Source organism: Moschus berezovskii, chromosome 10 (assembly GCF_049115385.1).
Source record: "Moschus berezovskii isolate FMDL1 chromosome 10, NW_MosBer_1.0, whole genome shotgun sequence".
NCBI lineage: Eukaryota > Metazoa > Chordata > Mammalia > Artiodactyla > Moschidae > Moschus > Moschus berezovskii.
In genome coordinates, this window is record NC_142469.1 from 19,040,983 (window position 1) to 19,059,492 (window position 18,510).

The 18,510-nt window shown below is 38.9% G+C and overlaps 1 protein-coding gene across 3 annotated transcripts in view; it reads right to left on the reverse strand.

The window, feature by feature from the left end:
- Positions 1-18,510, reverse strand: part of COL12A1 (collagen type XII alpha 1 chain) — a 116,916-nt gene that overhangs the window by 79,923 nt on the left and 18,483 nt on the right. For 2 of the 3 annotated variants that reach the window (XM_055432808.2, XM_055432809.2), the window contains exons 9-14: positions 17,537-17,827; positions 16,477-17,079; positions 15,115-15,387; positions 11,865-12,137; positions 9,528-9,800; positions 64-336 (exon numbers count right to left, since the gene is read on the reverse strand). The exons of the other annotated variant lie outside the window; for it this stretch is intronic. In XM_055432808.2, the coding sequence (XP_055288783.2) occupies positions 64-336; positions 9,528-9,800; positions 11,865-12,137; positions 15,115-15,387; positions 16,477-17,079; positions 17,537-17,827 (1,986 nt within the window). The remainder of the gene's footprint in view (positions 1-63; positions 337-9,527; positions 9,801-11,864; positions 12,138-15,114; positions 15,388-16,476; positions 17,080-17,536; positions 17,828-18,510) is intronic. 3 annotated transcript variants of the gene reach the window in all.

The window sequence follows — 18,510 nt, forward strand, 5'->3', positions numbered from 1 at the left end:
CATGAGCTGATGGCTATTAGGTAGCACCAACACACTCCCCTCCCGTCTCAGAATGTTACCTACATTCAGTTATGGCTTCTCCACTCAAGGGTTCACCTTCTCCACTACTGTAAGTTGCAAATACGGAAACTCTGTATTTGGTCTCTGGCTGCAGGTTTTCTATCACAGTGTGAATTACGTCTGCAGGAAGACTCTTTTCTCCAGCCTCTATATCATCATAAAGTGATTGCCATGAGACCCTGTAACCGCGAACCATTCCTGGAGCTGACGTCCAATAAGCCCCAATTGATGTGTCCGTGATATCTTTAGTAATCAAATTTCCAGGTGAACCACGCTCTAGAAAAGAAATGAAAGGGGGATCATTTTTTAATGTCTGTTAGATATGTAAATACTCCCTCATCCTGGCAGATACCCTGACTTGTTGGACTCAATTTCTCTAACTTACCCATTTCTTCTTTCTGAGCTGCCTGTCCTACTCTGTCAGGGGAACAGAAGATGGGATTAAACTTAATAAGTATGCCTGATTTCTGCCTATCACCCTTGCCCCCATATGTCCAGTCAGATTGAAAAGCCCTTCAGGACAAGAATGACATTCAAATACAAAGAAGTACATGCCTAAAGAAAATTTCAAAGAGAAAAAAGCATCTAAATCCCCCAAATTTACAACTCAGTTCTCTTTATCCATTGTTCACGAAGATCTTTATTTCTTCACCATCATCTTTTCCCCTCTTCTTTAAATAAGCTCAGTTTCAATGTACCACTTCCAGTTACTTCAACAATCTTATATCACTTGCAAATCTTAATTTCAACAGTCTTTATTTCACAATCTATTTTCAACAGTCTATTCGTTCACAAAGCTAAAAAACCAGAAGTGCAAAATTTCAATTATAGCTTAACCCTAAGGAAAATAAAAACCAACAATTCTGGAAAACCTAAAAACGATTAGTCATCAAAATAAAACACACCACTTGCACTAACTGATCGAAAATGTCTGCTACTAAATTTTGGCTCCCTCATGCAAAATAAAAATACAACTCAAGTGGAAAAAATATGGAAACCCCAACTTAATAGGAGGCACAGATGTCTACCAATAAAACCCTAACTTTCCATAATTTAAATGTAAGATAAATATACAAATCATTTTATATTGGCTACCTTTACTAGGGTTTATGCCACAATATGACATAAATATAAAACTATCTGCCTCTACAGCATGCATTTTACCAGTAATTGTTGTGTATTCAAGAAAATGATATATAGTGCTGCTACAAGGATGCTGAAGGCTGTTATTTTACTTGAATCAAAGAGTAAAAATGAATATCTTAAAAAGACTCATAATTATTTAAATTTCAAGTACATAAAGATAACAATCAATAAATGACAAAGAAATCTAGGTGGACAAAACCCTATCATATATGTTAGATTACAGAGGAAAAAATAAATAAAATGGAAGCTGGGCATACTACCAGACCCCAAGACCAAATGGAAAATTCTAACTCTATTATAAATAAGTTTAACTGCTGACAGGACATCTCATCTCTGGAGGGAAATTAGTTACATATTTCACTGCAACCAAGAATATTTATTTTCAAGATCATACTGACTTCTTTCCCTCAGTTCCTGAGGCTCATCTTCATTTGAAGGTCTTTTTTAATCGTATTTCTACTAAGGTCACACATCTTTATATCTTCTCTATTTATAGGAATTAAACAAACTGTTTCTATGGTTCAGTTGAGCTGAGTTGGTTGGGTTTGACTTGCATGTTGTTTTTTCGCTTTTTATTTTGTTTTGATGGTTGATATTCCAACTACTCGTCTCTAGGTTTTAAATACGCAGTATGTTTCATTTGCTTAATATATACTACACCCTTTTTTCATATGTAACTCTTCTCTTAAATTTCCCAGGCTGCAGTTAGCAACAGCTTTTGTGAAATAATACTTGAAATTACGGGAAAGGGATTCAGAATCTACATAAGCTTAAAAGCTACATTAAGAACATTCCCCAAAAGTATAAGACAGAGTTAGCTACAACATGGGGGTAATCTTCCAAATTAACACTGGAGTGATTTACAAATAATAATTTCAGTTTCTAGTTTTCCCAAAGATTGTGCTTCTCAGCCTATTTTTCTGCCTACTTTCTATAGTTCTGAATTTGTGACATTGTTTATTTCCATGGCAACAGACATCAATCTCACAAACACAGGCTAATGATTTCACTGTGAGAAAATAATAGGAAGGGAATTTGTGGCTGAAGCAAAAATACATTCACAAAAATATTTCTGAGCTACACACAAAAGGAGCTCATTAGATATGTATTCCCATGGATTTTAATCAACTACATTAACACTCTCAAGACCTGGAAAGCTAGAACAAAATATTAATAAAATTGTAATGAAGACCTCTGTAAGACTGGTCAATGTCCTGGAAAGAATCTGTAAAAACACTTTTTGAGATCCAAATACAATACTAACTAAAAAATATTCCTGAGTTCCCATTAATGGAATGACAGTACTAATTCAAGTGAACATTAATTATATTCTCAATTACAGAAAAAAAAGGTCCTCAAAAAAATGATAGTTTCTGCCTGGCACAGAAAGGCATTACTTGTAGGTACTGGTATTGCAACATTCCATGTTTGTGACAAATAAAAGTGAAATCCAAAGAAAGAAAAGAGACACCTCAAACCAGAAGCCAAGATTGAAAATATAAACTGCTTCAGTGAGTTTCTTGTATGTTAGTCAGTCAGTTTCATAAGAATAATCCTAAATATAACAAGATCCAACCAGTCCATCCTAAAGGAATATTCATTGAAAGGACTGATGCTGAAGCTGAAACTCCAAAACTTTGGCCACCTGATGTGAAGAACTGACTCATTGGAAAAGAATCTGATGCTGGGAAAGATTGAAGGTGGGAGGAGAAGGGGACAACAGAGGGTGAGATGGTTGGATGGCATCGCCGACTCAATGGACATGAGTTTGAGTAAACTCTGGGAGTTGGTGATGGACAGGAAGGCCTGGTGTGCTGCAGTCCATGGGGTCACAAAGAGTTGGACACAACTGAGCAACTGAACTGAACTGAAATATTAAGTGTACACTGTTGTCAAACACATTGAAACACCTTTTTTTCTCCAGAAAGTAGGAGGGTTGGGTTTTCAAGCTGTTGCATTACATCCAAGAATCTTGAGACTATGATGTTCCTGTGATAAGTATATTTTATCAGACCTATAACCCTTGAAGTTTTTAAAAATGGAATCTTGGCTTGGCCAAATGTTAAGTAACCATAAAAAGCAGTTGAATTGCACCCTGTGATATAACTGGCTGTCTGCCAAGGGGCCACGCTGGCCTGGGGACTAGGTGTGCAACGGGATGAGCATGCCGCTACCTCCTGGAGCCCTGGGACCCCCAGAGTAAAACCTGGACTGGACCTGATCAGATACAGGAATCACCTGGAGGGCTAAAGACCCGGCCATCCCAGATCAATTAAACTGGAGTGTCTGAAGACATGTCTGAGCCCTGACGCTTTCTAAAAATCGTTTCAGCCTCCTCTGTGATCCTAATTCCTCCAAGATTCTGGCCTCTTTTCTCACTTAGGGGACATTTCTTTGGAAGCTGTGTTTGGTCAGTGTGGGAGGGAACCCTCACCCTTGCTTTCATTCAGAAATGAGAGACAGGTGTGGTGAAATAAAACCCCGTGGAGTGAAAGCAAAATTGGTCAAAACTGGCGGAAATGGGGGCGCTGGGTAGCATGGTGTGATGGTTTCTCTATATCACATGGGTCTATGGCCACACACGAGTCACCCTTTCAGTAGTAGTGGCGTGAGCCCGAGGCCGACCCTCAGAGAACTGAGAAGTTCTCATCACATCCTTTCCATCCCATTACATGAGTGGGATGTTCCCCATTCTCTCTTCTCCTCCATCCTGTGTCAAAAGGAAATGGCTTTTCAATGCTGCTTCTTCAAGCATTGATCACATTTTCCTGTGAATGAGATTCTATTCTAGTGTTACCCAGCCAGCCATTTGCTTTAGTTTAATATATTGAATTGTAGGTTTTCTCAAACTACAGAAGTTCAGACATCAGTAGCTACTGAAAGAGATTATTTGGACTGGTTTGGGGAGACAGTCTATTTCTAATATACCTGGGAAGGAAGAGGAAAGAGAGAGGAAAAAGAAAGATATAAGAAGACCAGTATAGAGCCTCTATTCAGCAAAGGTTAGTATTAGTCACTCAGTCGTGTCCAACTCTTTGTGACCCCCTTGGACTGTACCCCACCAGGCTCCTCTATCCTTGGATTCTCCAGGCAAGAATACTGAAGTGGGTAGCCATTCCCTTCTCCAGATCTTCCAGACCAGGAATCAGACCTGGGTCTCCTGCATGCAGGAGGATTCTTTACTGTTTGAGCTAACAGGAAAGACCACAAAGGTTCTTCAAAAGAGAAAGCCATAGAAACAGTGGCAGGAGTGGAAACCAGTTCCAGCAGATGTTTCGCCACTTTGTCTCAACCTGTCCCTAAATATGGACCCACTTCTGCTCTAGGAAAGGCTCCCCCATCTTGAGCTCCTCCTCTCTGTCTGCCCGCAAGATTCACCAAAGAATATTTTATGATGTTTGGGTTTGTTCACGTTTTTCACCTAAGTGACGTGGTTTCCAATAATATATAATCTCACTGTACCTGTTTCCTGCCATTCTGAACCACATGCCTGTACTTTGCATGTTACTTCTGCCTCTGGGAATGGAATTGCTGGCAATCATTTCAAACAACCATCATCTTCTGTAATGATGGTATGCCTTCATCTCTATTCCTCTGAATCCCTCTCGACAGTTTTCACTTCTGCTTTGCTCTCTCCAATATAGTACTGGGGTGAGCATAAGAAATAACAAAGCTTTTCTGTCATAAATTTAAACAAACAAAATTCATCAGTTTTTGAAATTTTGATACTCAGTATTTCTGATCGGATTACAAAGCATAGTCACTTATATCAAAAGGCAGCATTGCTGGTGCCTGCAAGCGTGCATCCCTGTGCTGCTACTGAGGCAAGTAATCAGACAGGTGCATTTCTCATGCTCTGAAAATCCACATGGGGTTGATTCTACTTTTTCCACATATTAGGCCAAAGAACTGAGGCCTCATTTAAGTAACTTTCCTACATTTCCTTAACCCTTTTCCATTTGCTTTCTGAAAAGCAGATCATCATCCAATTCAAATATAATTATAACACAAATTAACCAGTGATAACTGAAAAATTAATCATTATGAAATGAAACTCTATTTTCATCTTATAGATTGTTCCAGCCGGCTTTCATTGAGCTTCACATACCACTTTCAAAAATAGAAATTAAATTGAAAATGTAATGTAACCCACTTCTAAATCAATTTGTCTTTTCCGATAGAGCTCAACTCAAAGTCATCCAACTTTCCAAGGCAGAATAAGGAAGACCTGCTCTGGATAATGTTCATGTGGAAACACACTTGATTTACAAGCAACGACTTGAAATCACCATTCCAAAGGACAAAGTTCACTATCGATCAGTTAACTTACTTTAAGTAACACATAGTTCTTAAAAAGCCCTAAACAAATTGCCCTTCGACCTCAAAGCCTGGATGAGATTTCTTCCATAATTGTCACCTCTCCAACATAGTTTAGATTTTTCTTTGATAAGCCATCAATTTGTGGGAAAGATATTACTGTTTGGTGATTGGACTGAAGTTCCCTGGAAACATCAGAAGTGTTATACACAGAATGAATGATTTTTCAAATTATGAGACAGCAGTAAATCTAGGAAAACACAGAGGGCTTATTTATTCCATCTTGGAGGCACCCCATGTTACTCAACATTTGCAGAAGAATTCCTGTGATGTGCTAAAAACCTCATGGTAACCAAATGTCAGCTGAGTTAGCTTGGTTTGATGTATAGGAAGTCTTTCATGTTTAGGACACCAGAGGGTTGCTACGGCAACTGAAACATAAGAAATTCTGAAAAATCATCTTTTCCACAGCCAACAAACACATTCAAAAATAAAAGGACTGCATTATTCCAACGCTGAAATTTGCATTCATTTGCAGTAAATCTCTGAATTAAAGTGGGAATTATTCATTTCTAGGTTTAAAAGAGCAGGTTTCCCTCCGTAAACACAGCAGTGACAACTAAGAACTCTTGAAGACTTGAAGTTCATTTACATGTACAGCAGTGTTTTAGTAATTACATTAAATCTACTTTAACAACAACAGGAGAAAAAAACAATGTAAATCAAACCTAATAGCTTGTGCTCAGATTCCTCTGAAGTTTGGATCTGAAATAGTAATAAACTCTGCCTTTGTGATTCTATTTCATACAGTACTAGGGCCAACCGTGAACCCTCCTCAACGCCAATGCTAATAAATCTCTCTTCCAGGGACAGGGGAATTTTCTGATCATTGGCTGCATTTCAAGAAAGCACTAGGAAACAGATTCAAGTTAGGGATGGTTATAGCCCATGCTAAATATTTTTTTAATTCTTTTTTAATTGAATAGAATGCACTTCAGTCAATCTATAAAATTTTCAAGCCACAGAATGCCCTCGCTGGCTAAGCCATGCCTCTGGATGGAAGAAACATTCCTTCAAGGTCTGCTCTAACCACCTCCTCTCCCAAGAGAAAAACAGATTAGAAAAACAGCAACCCTCAAGAGCAGTTGGCTGGCTGTGTTTCTGGGCTTTCCATTCTCTGCATTTACCATCATATCCTATTCCTGTATATGGTATGTGGATTTGGCTGAGTTAATATAATAAAATGAAATGGAATAACCATGAGCAAAAAAAATCTATTATTTTAATTTAGTCACAACTATGCTTTCACATATTTGATAAGTTTACCACACATCATGCAATGAGATAAATATGTTAACAAAATCAGGCTGGCAGCATTTTCTCTAATCCTTCACTAAAGTGAAAAGCTTTGGTGTCAATGGGAAAAAAATCTACCATTACAATCTAGTTATGAATTAACTATATTTTTAACATGAACTTGCAAATCATCTAGCTTTCCTCCATCTCAGGGAATGGGAAATAGTAATTTTTTTTATTTATTTTACTACCTGTGTATCTCCCTTGGAGATTATTTCTGACCAGATACATGGGTGTGCACCATAACACACACATTCAAATTTGTAGATTTTCTATACCACCTGTGCAAAGCCATAAAATTATAAAGAATTTAGCTACACTTGGCCTAGAAAAGCCATTACCCAATAGAATGTTTGCTGTGATGTTAAAATGTGCATTTTATTTTCTAAATACTGATAGTATATTATTCTTAGTAAAAATGCATTAATCTTTAGAGGCAACATTTTGACAAAGTGTAAGTATATTTATAAAGTAAGAAATGTAAAAGAATATCAGAAGTTTAAAAAGTATAAGCAGAAGTAAAACTATTAAATTATTTCCAAGATATCCCTTATAAGGGAGAAATGTTCGCAAATATAAACAATCTACAGCTATTCTATAAAAAAAAAACAAAAGCTCCAAAGCCAATCCTCTAAAAATCCTAGAGGAGTAATCTATGTTGAAAGCCTGTAGAAAGCCCATGAGAAAGAGAACTTAAAGGTTAAAAAAAAAAAAAGGACAAATTTTCAGAAATTCTGAATGTTGCTCCAGGTATAAAGATCACATACTTTCATTGTTTGGACTGTGTCCCCCTAATTAAGGCAATCTCCGTTTCCATCTCTTATTATTTTCAAAATTTTAGAGTAACCAGTCAACATCTTTGATATACTTACAAAAGCTGTATCTACAGGTATCAGTTCTAAACTGAATGTTATTTCCCCTTGATGAATTTCATATATGTGGAGTATTTTTCAGATCCCAAAGCATTTCACTTAACACTCTACCATTTGATCTCCACAGTAAGTCTGGGAGGAAGGGGGAAAAATGGTCATCCCCTCTTTACAGATGGATAAACTGAGGTCCAGAGGGGTTAAGAGGTTATTTCAAAGTCACATGGCAGCCAAACCGGACTCTTCGAATAATCAGTACTTTGCACACTGGGATTTAATCTTTCATTTAAACCCTCTTCTAATAATAAATTTCACAGAGTATTGGATTAAGCCCTTGATCACTATTAGAGACAGAACTTTGATTAGACTGTTTTTGTCAGTTAGCTTTTATTTCTTACCTAAGTCAAAGTTTTAATTAAAACTGCCTCTTGTAGATCTCATCCTTGTGAATTACAACATCTATCGTCCTCCAAGCTCTTGGATCCACTAAATCTGATATGGATATTTGCCTAATATCACTGTGATCTCACATGACAAAAGATACTTCAGATTCATTTTCTTCCTGCAATTATTTTAAATAAGGCATAGAAAAGGTGGTGATAACAAAAGGAAACCTGACTCCCATTTAGGCCCCAGCTACTGAACTGCATCAGCATTTTAACCATCCACTGATACTACTTTTCAACACTACAATCCATTCTCATTGTAGTTAAGTTAAATTTGTGCTTTCTCTCTCTCATACGACTTACTTTCTGGTTGTGGTGAGTCAAATCTAAGCTGCCATTACAGTTCAAAAGAGCCTAAGAAATATGAAACCCTCTAACAATGAACTCTAGAGAACCAAGGAAACAGATCCAGTCTTGTTGAAGGTTCTTACTAAGTATTGCATTAACTTTGAACTTCTAACACAGAACTGAATTTTAGAAGTCATTCAGAAAACAAACAGCAACTTGGACTGTCATATTTCTCAAGCTTTTATAAATGCTTATAGGCAGAGTCGGAGAAGACTCTTGAGGGTCCCTTGGGCTGCAAGGAGATCCGATTAGTCCATCCTAAAGGAAATCAGTCCTGAATATTCATTGGAAGGACTGATGCTGAAGCTGAAACTCCAATACTTTGGCCACCTGATAAGAAGAACTGACTCACTGGAAAAGACCCTGATGCTGGGAAAGATTGAAGGTGGGAGGAGAAGGGGACGACAGAGGATGAGATGGTTGGAGGGCATCACCAACTCAATGGACGTGAGTTTGAGTAAACTCCGGGAGTTGGTGATGGACAGGGAGGCCTGGCGTGCTGCAGTCCATGGGATCGCAAAGAGTCAGACACGACTGAGCAACTGAACTGAACTGATATTGATGGGCACAGTGCAGGCAAAGAGGCTATTAGTCAGAAAAGGGCTCCTTTCTGCTCCTGGGTGACAAACCAACTGTGTTACCTCAGGCAAGTCAAACCCTCTTGCTCCATTAATGTTTCCCCCTGACCACTCTGAGAGTCACACCCCTATTCTCCATTAACCAACCCATGGCACAGCAGACACATTTCGACAGTCTTACTACACACTCAGCTCCCCAACACACTGCTTCCCAATCAAATTTAATTTTTTTGGTAGCCTACATCTCTGAAGAAGAAGCAGTTTTATGACTACTTATTTTTCAATACAAATTCCTTTTAAGAGAAAAGATGGCACACACTCAGATTTCATTCTCTGAAACACTTAAAGCTTCCTAAACACGATCATAAGCAAGCTCAGAGATTTCTATAAAATATGACAGTAATTACCTTCAAGTGTTGTCCCTTCTCCAAAAAGGGCATCTCCAGCTCCAGAGGCGTACAAGGCTGTCACAGATAAGGCATATTGCGTCCCTTCGTTTAATCCTCTCAGGACGGTACTTGCTGTGTCTCCCTTCACAGTGACCTCCTGAGTGTCACCTCCTGCCACTGGTGTGTATGTGATGAGATACTGTTTCACCTTTCCCGGTGCCCCCGTCCAAGACAGTTTCATAGTTGATGTCGTAGGGTCAGACACTCGTAAATCCCTTGGGTTCCCTCTAACTTCATTAAAGAAACAACAACATCAAAACTCATTATTTAATAAAATGACTTAAAAACATTTTGCTGCTTTATATATATGTAATCAATTGCCATGCCCTCCTCCAGGAGATCTTCCCCACCTGGAGATCAAACCCACATCTCTCACATCTCCTGAATTGGCACGTGGGCTCCTTACAGGTGCCACCTGGGAAGCCCATATCTATCTGTCTATCTATCTATTAGATAGACATGTAATCAAATTTACATCCCGGGTGAGATTATGACTATTGTAACTGCTGACTAGTCAACAGTTTAAGGGTCTCTAAATCGGGCCCTACGTGTTAGTAGAAAGAAAGACAAAGCCATCCCATTTCTTTTCTGTACAGTAGTCACACAGGTTAAAGTCTTCCATGTTAGAATCTTTCATGTAAAAAACTACATTTTCTCTAAAACTGGAGCAAAGCACTATAAAATGTATACACACTGGTACAATGAAGATTTTTAACTCCTCTAAGAAAGTGTCAATAATACTAGTTTGTTGGAGGAAAGCTAGGAACATCTAAATGTGATGCCCATGAAACACGCTAATGTGCTAAAAATGATAAATGAGAAAATAGTGCTGTCTCTGGGAAAAAAATATATGAGAGGAAATGAGCCTCAGTTCCACTCAGGGGCTGCCCATCCCTTTGAAAGGCTTTTCATGCCTTTCCTGGTAACGGGGCCATGTGGTCTCTGAAGGGTCTCAAGGCTCCCAACTCTATCACTTCCCTCACCAGGCACACATCTCCCAGCCGCTTTAACTCAAAAAACTAGAAGGATGAAGCATTACTGGGTCTTTTTCTTTTTTTTGGTGCCCAGTACAAAGAGCTCCAGATCCCCAACTGGAAAGAATAAGGGTAGTGACTTCTCCAATGGAAGAGAAGAAGAGGGCAGGTGGAGCGAGTCTTTGCAGGAGAGACTAATTAGCTAGGCTGCACCCAGCGAGTTAGGAGCAGTCATGAAGCACGAGGGGAGTCATGAAGCAGTCAGTGTCTGCAGGAGGGCAACAAACTCACATTCACTACTTATTAGCAACATTCAGTTTCCTTAGCCTCCACATTTTTGCAACACCAGGATAATAAAAGTAACAACTTCATAGGTCCTATGCAGGGATTAAGTGAGATAATACATGAAAAGCTCTTTGCACAGAAGCTGATGCAAATAGGTGCCTAATGGTGGCAGTGGTTTAGTCTCTCAATTGAGTCCGACTCTTGTGACCCATGGACTATAGTCCAGCAGGCTCCTCTGTTTGTGGGATTTCCCAGGCAAGAATACTGGAGTGGGTTGCCATTTCCTCCTCCAGGTACTTAATAACTGCTCATTATTGCTAACATGGAGTTATCATTATGTTTTTAAAACTTTAAAGACAAGGAATAAAATGAAAAATATGAATGCCTTAATTTTTATCCATGAAATGATACATTAAATATTAATAACTTGCAACTAATATCAGAATCTATCCTGGAAGCCTAATCATGCCATTTAAATCAAAACAGGTGAGTATTTTTAAATCTTCCTGAAGAAATAACAGGTAATCTATCTCAATGGTGCATAATATGATTTTTAATCCCTATTCATCCTTCAATTTATAATAGAATATTTAATAATATTAAAAGAATATTTAGACCGTATCATACAACTCAGGTTCCTGCTGACACCAATAAATGAGGTCTGTGCTATGCTTAGTCACTCAGTGATGTCTAACTCTCTGCAACCCCGTGGACTGTAGCCTGCCAGGCTCCTCTGTCCATGGGGATTCTCTAGGCAAGAATACGGGAGTGGGTTGTCATGCCCTCCTCCAGGGGATCTTCCCAACCCAGGGATGGAACCCAGGTCTCCTGTGTTGCAGGCGGATTCTTTACCTTCTGAGCTACCAGGAAAGTCCATAAATGGGAACACAAGTCAGTCAAATATTTGAGTAAATCAAACTAACAGGACTAGCGTCTTAGACACTCCAATAATTGCTTGCAGCGTCTGAATAGTCGCCAAAGCTTCTCCTAGTCTACGATTTCAGTTGTTACCAAATAACGAGCATATTTCTTCTACCTTCTTCAGTGGCTGCATTTCCAGTCAACGGAGACCCGGGTCCTGAGAAATATTCAGGAATTACAGATACTTCATATTTTGTGTCTGGAGTCAGGTTCTCCAGTGTTCTCCTCCTCTGATTGGCTGGAGTGGTAACTTCTTTGCTTTCTCCACCAGCAACAGGTCTATAAATAATTCGATACCTTAAGACTCTACCCGGAGCTTGAGTCCAGGTAATTTTAAAGCTATCCGTAGTCTCATCTGTCACCTTTAGGTTTCGAGGTGCTCCTTTCACTAAAATTTAAAAAATAATAAGTTGATTGATTATATATGAAGAATAAAAAGCTAGTTTTTGATCACTACATTACAGCGTTTCTTTAAGCAAATCCATGAGCATTTTTTGACAAACATCCTGGTTCCTGAGCTCATCTGACCAGATATTCAGTACATTCTGAAACGGCAAACACACTACAACACCCAGAAAGAAACTGAGTGCTGTCAGCTGTTTAATCAAATAAAGAGGTATATAATAGTAAACTTTTAAAATCATAAATATGCTATAAAATTGCAAATTAATATTGACATAAAATCAAAAATAAAGACAATCTGTTTCTTCAAGCATAAGTAACAAGGCTTTCACTCTTACTAGATTTTCTCAAAAAAGCAGGAAAGTAATACCTAACACTGAGGTCTACCATATTTACTCACTTGAACAAACTGTCTTAACCAATCAGTCACATCATTAACTTTTTTATCTGCCCAGTCATTTGACTTGAGAACAATTAGACCACACATGTATTAGACCAAACACATTTGTAGGTATTTAATGACTACTAGGCTCCCCCGTCCCTGGGATTCTCCAGGCAAGAACACTGGAGTGGGTTGCCATTTCCTTCTCCAATGTGTGAAAGTGAAAAGTGAAGTCGCTCAGTCATGTCTGACTCGTAGCGACCCCATGGACTGCAGCCTACCAGGCTCCTCCGTCCATGGGATTTTCCAGGCAAGATGGGCTGCCGTCGATGGGGTCACACAGAGTCGGACATGACTGAAGTGACTTAGCAGCAGCAGCAGCAGCAGCAGCTGAATCTAAATCTTGAAGTTAAATTGCAATGTAATTTAAATGAAATGAAATTTTCATTAAGTCTTAAATGAAGTTTTCATTAAGTCCAAATGAGAACATCACTTGGCTTTGTAGTTTAATGATCTTTTTGTTTAAGAAGCAAATTGTTCATATGGACAACATGATCAGGAAAGGTGAACTAAATCCACTAGGGTGAAACTACAGTGCACCACATCTGCATGTGCCTCTCATGCAATTAGAAGTTTATCTGAATATCCAACATATCAATAGACCACTCCAGGGAGGAAAAGGACTTGCATATCTCAAGAAAAGTAAGCAAATTGCAACTTAATTTGCAATTTGGCAGACCTATATCCATGATTCATTTAATATGGCAAGGAAAAAGGCTATATTGGTCCAAGCAAACAAAACTGATGGATCTGAATACTGGCTCTGAAATTTAATTAACATGTAATTTTGAGTCTCAGCCTGGCCAACAGCAAAAAAATGTGACTATTTGTAGGGTTATTGAGGTGGTGAAATGAGATAATCCTTGGAAACAATTATCATAGTACCTGACACATAGCAGAAGCTTAAAACTACTAGTTTAATAAAGATATTAAAGCAGACACTTCCTTATTGACAGAAGAAAGTTCAAATGTCAGATTTCACTACAAACAACAGAACTGGAAAGGCATTACCAAATTCTATTGTAGCATCCCACTGAGGAAATTAGAGTGTATACAAATACAGTTGACTGTACTCAAAAACCCTTTAGATTTCAATTTCTTCTTGAGACAAAGTTCCATCTCCATCTCAAAGTGCTGAAGAAAAAGGGCCAGGCTCATCAAACCACAATTCGACATTACAGAGAAATCAGCAGAAAGTCAGAAATAGCTAAGTGTGGCCTGCTAGGTTACACCATCACAAAAATCATAAGACAAAAAGACACCTTAGTCCATTTAGTCTATCTACTAATCTTCAGAAAGGTATATACCTGAACCATGCACAAAAGAAAAATCAATCATATTTGAAAAACTCAAAGATTCTCTAGCTTTTATCAGCAAGTAGACCCACACATGCCTTCCCTGTCAGCAAACACGTCTTTGTTTGCGACGGTCTGACATTCCTCATGCTGCCGTTTCAGCCTTTTCTATACCAAACAAAAATGGAGAACAACTGAAACCTCTTATCATATTCACTGTATTTATCTTAAAGAGTAAACATCTGGTGCTAGTCTTCTAACAAGGTTCTTCAGAATATCAGATGTAGAAAAACGTATCAGAAAGTATTCAACTCTTTCCAGTAAAGTGGACACATCTAAACAAGTATCACTTAAAACATCTGGTAAACTTTGTACACCTAGGTTTTTAGCAGGTTTCTCTACAGTAGCTAAAGGATGGAAGCAATCCAAGTGTTTACTGATGGGTGAATAAAGGAAAGTTGGTCTATACATACATTGGAATATCATTCAATCATAGAAGAAAGGACATTCTGACACGTGCTTCGAGCACAGATGAACCCTGAGGACACTAAACTAAGTGAAATAAGCCAGTCAGAAAATGACAAATACTGTATGATCCTAATCACATGGGAACCTAGGGTCATCAAGTTCATAGCAAGTAGAATGGCTGCTGTGGGGGAGGAAGGGGAAGTTGTTTAGGAGTAGCAGTGGGAAAGAAGAGTTGTTGTTTAACAGGTAGAGAGTTCCAGTTTTGCAAGATAAAAAAGTTCTGGAGACGAATGTGGTGATGCCAGCACAACAATATGAATGCATTAATTGCCTCTGAAATGCACACTTTAAAAGGGTTAAAATGGTCGCTATAATGTTATTTATAGGTATATTTTACCACTATTTTAAAAAGATAAAAATTGGTAATATATATCTGTCATCAAAGGTTTGGTAGCTCAGAAGTATTTGAAACATGGGACAGAAAATGCTAGATAAGCAGTATTTCAAGAGCTAATTGCATAATTATTAACAGTTCTCTATGTCTCAACCTCAAATTCATCAAAATAAACATAGGATCTTTCACTTAAAAGCTTTTTCCCTTTTGAGAAAGATTCATGAGTAGTTGTATTTTAAAGGAACTGAGTCTTACAAGGGCATTCACAGTGCTGAACTATAAAGCAGACGGTCATTTCCCATGGTCACTCTGTTCTGTGATAAACTATTAGTTTGGGGAAAATGGTGGGGAACCCTCCTCACACCTTCTGCGGTGGTCTCCTCTCCAGCTAAGGGGATGCTGAAGCCATCCTCGTACTCCGCGGTCACATTGACCAGGTACAGGGTCTCTGGTTTCAGGTTGCTGAGGACCACACTGGTGCTCGAGGCTGGCTCCACCAAGGTCACTTCATCATCCCCAGTAGCTTCTTTGTAGGTGATGTGGTACGAAAAAACGTTTTCTCCAGCAGGAGACCAGCTGGTTTTCAAACTGTTGGAAGTCACCTCAGAAAAATTAATATCCTTTGGAGGCACATAAGCTGTTAAGAGGAAAAGAAGGATATAGTTAAAATTTTTAAATCTACAAAGCAAACACGGACCCAACGGCTAGGCATTTTCTGAAATGCCTTCCGTTCTATTGGGAGAGTGGTCACTGAGGCTAATGCACTGAGTATGTAGTCCACACAAGACCAGTGAGAGGAAGCCTCTCACTCACAGCCCTGCAAATGATCCATCTTGATCATTCATAACACTAAGTCATGTTGTTTAAGTAAAAGTAACTAGTTAAAAAAAAATGAATCAGAGTTTTCAGCTTCATAAGGCAAAATAGTGACAGAATGGTCATACCCACAACTGGAATATTTAAACGGTATCAGACCTAAAATGAATCATCAAGCAAATGGTTTCACAGATATTTCTGTCATACCATAAATAGATATTTCAAAGTAATAATTTAAAATGTTTTTCTAACAAAGGAATATTTATTAAACCAAATCACAGGAAGACGCAATGTTTAAGGCAAACTCCCTATCCTTAGGGGTCATACAATGAAACTGGAGCGAAAAGAGAGTGCAAGGTTATTAACAAAAATGTAGTCTATTTGAATGCCAAATGACTACAAGTGATGAGCATCATAGCGCTAGAACAGTTACGAAGCTTGATGCAAGAGATGTGCTTTCAATCAAATGTTGAAAAACAGAAGTTGAGCAAATGAAGAGAAGAGAACAGGGAATTCATTTGTGAGGAACAATGCCCAAAAATGGTACAGGAAAAAGAATTCAATGACCCAGGACTATACTCCAGTCACCTTTGATTTAAAGGAACTAGCTCAGCCCTCCAGATACTCAATTCATAGTTATTTAATTGGACATGACAAGTGGGCATGACAAAGCTGGTTCCCAGTCCTTCATTACTCAAGATAAACAGCTTTTTTACCAATAAACATCTGACCCATAGCAAGGAGAAAGCCATGTCTCAGAGGTAAATGAGCTAAGTTCAGTAGTTTTCAATAATACAGGAAAGTTACTTTTTCCTACAGATAGAATTGACAAAGCGGATTATCCTCTATTTTAGAACCAAAAATGCTTTGTTCATGAAGGGATAACTTTTACTTTACAGAGCCTACTAACCTTTTTTCTTTATGGCTGCCAATTCTTGCTCAATTCTAAGGCAGATAGACTGTGTGAGTTCAAAAGATATCCTCTGAAAAGCATCAAAATCTTCCACTGTGAACACATGGGTCTCGGCAGGAGGAGAGGCAATGGCTTCTAGCTCTGAGCGAACAGCATCCTTCACACCAACGGCAAAGATTTCAACATCTGAATTCCTCAGTTTTATAGCCGGGTCTCTGAAAGCATCTGAAGATTTTCCATCTGTGATAAGAATCATGACCTTTGGGACATTGCTTCTTGAACCCTTGCTCGGCACAAATATTTTCTCTCTGACATAGGTCATTGCTTTCCCAGTGTTGGTAGATCCTCCTCGGTAGGGGAAAGTGTTTATTGCTTCAATTATATCTTCAACTTTGGTGAATTTTTTCAATGTGAATTCGGTATGAGGATCCCGGCTGTACTGGACAAGACTTATCTGTACCCTATTTGGTGAAATCTCAAAACTTTTTACGAGAACTTCCAAAAAGGCCCTAACTTTCACAAAGTTTGCAATCCCAATGCTATAGGAACCATCAACCAAAAATACAATATCGGCTTTTATATCCACACCACGTGAGCATTCTGTAAAAAAAGAAAGAAAGCCCATTAAAGTTCAAATATCAATCAATCATTTGAAATAAATAAATTCATAAACAAATACGAATTAATCATAAAAATATAAATACAGCAGTTCCTCAGCATCCTGGGGGTGGGAGTGGTTCCAGAACCTCCTTTCCCATTCCAAACTCTGTGGATGCTCAAGTACACTCTATAAAACGGCACAGGCAGGTTGGCCCTCCAGATCCACAGATTTCTACATCTGCAGGTTCAACCAACGTCAGACAACACAGGTGGTTGAATCTGTGGATATGGAACCCATAGATGTAGACAGACAAAGACATCTGGTTCTTAGTAAGCAGGCTTCTTTAAAAGAAACTTAACGCAACTGTTTTGTTTAAAATTAAGTCTGAACCAGAAAGGTATACTATCAAATGGACCTTCACATATTTCAAACCCAACGATATGCCTATTAACTCACCCACTTGAACTTTCATTGGTTGAGTCTTCTCCATTATTGAAACTGGTTCACTGGATGTCAGTCCCTTCATGGCAGAAACACTGATCTGGTATTCTGTGTCTGCTGAGAGGTCACGGACGCTGAGCGTGGTCGTCTGAGGCCCCACACTCAGAGCATGCTGTCGGCTTCCCGTGGTCATGGGTATAAGGAGAACTTTATAGCCAGTCACTGCGCTAGGAGATGGACTCCAGCTTAGCTTAACATATTTCGATGAGACTTCCGTGGCAATCAAATTTGAAGGAGGTTCAACAACTACAAAACAACAAGCAGAAGAGTGATTAAAAACAGTGAGATACAACCCCATTAATGACGTCTTTACTGTTACACCTCAATTTTCTTTATTCGAATTAATCATGATCGTATCAGGAAAAGGGCTTCCCAGGTGGCAATAGTAGTAAAAGAACCCACCTGCCAATGCAGGATCTTAAGAATCGCAAGTTCGATCCCTGGGTTGGGAAGATCCCCTGGAGAGGGCATTGCAACCCACTCCAGTATTCTTCCCTGGAGAATCACATGGACAGAGGAGCCATGTCCTACAGTCCATAGGGTTGCAAAGACTCAGACACCACTGAAGCGACTTAGCACACACACACATCATGTGCATGTATCAGGAAAAGTTCCCAGTCACAGACACCCACTTCCACTTGTACCCACCAAACCAGAGATTCAGTACCTGAATTTTAATCCAGGAGATGAGAAGTTTAGGGCAACAAAATCCTTGCAAAAATTAGTAATAGGAAATCAGATGCCTAATTCATTTCTGGGACCAAGACCACCCATTTTGGTTTTGGTATTACATTCATGGGCCTTTATCCTGGAGGAGAGCATGGCAACCCACTCCAGTATTCTTGCCTGGAGAAACCCATGGACTGAGGAGCCTGGAGGGATACAGTCCATGGGGTCACAAAGAGTTGGACATAACTGAAGCAACTTAG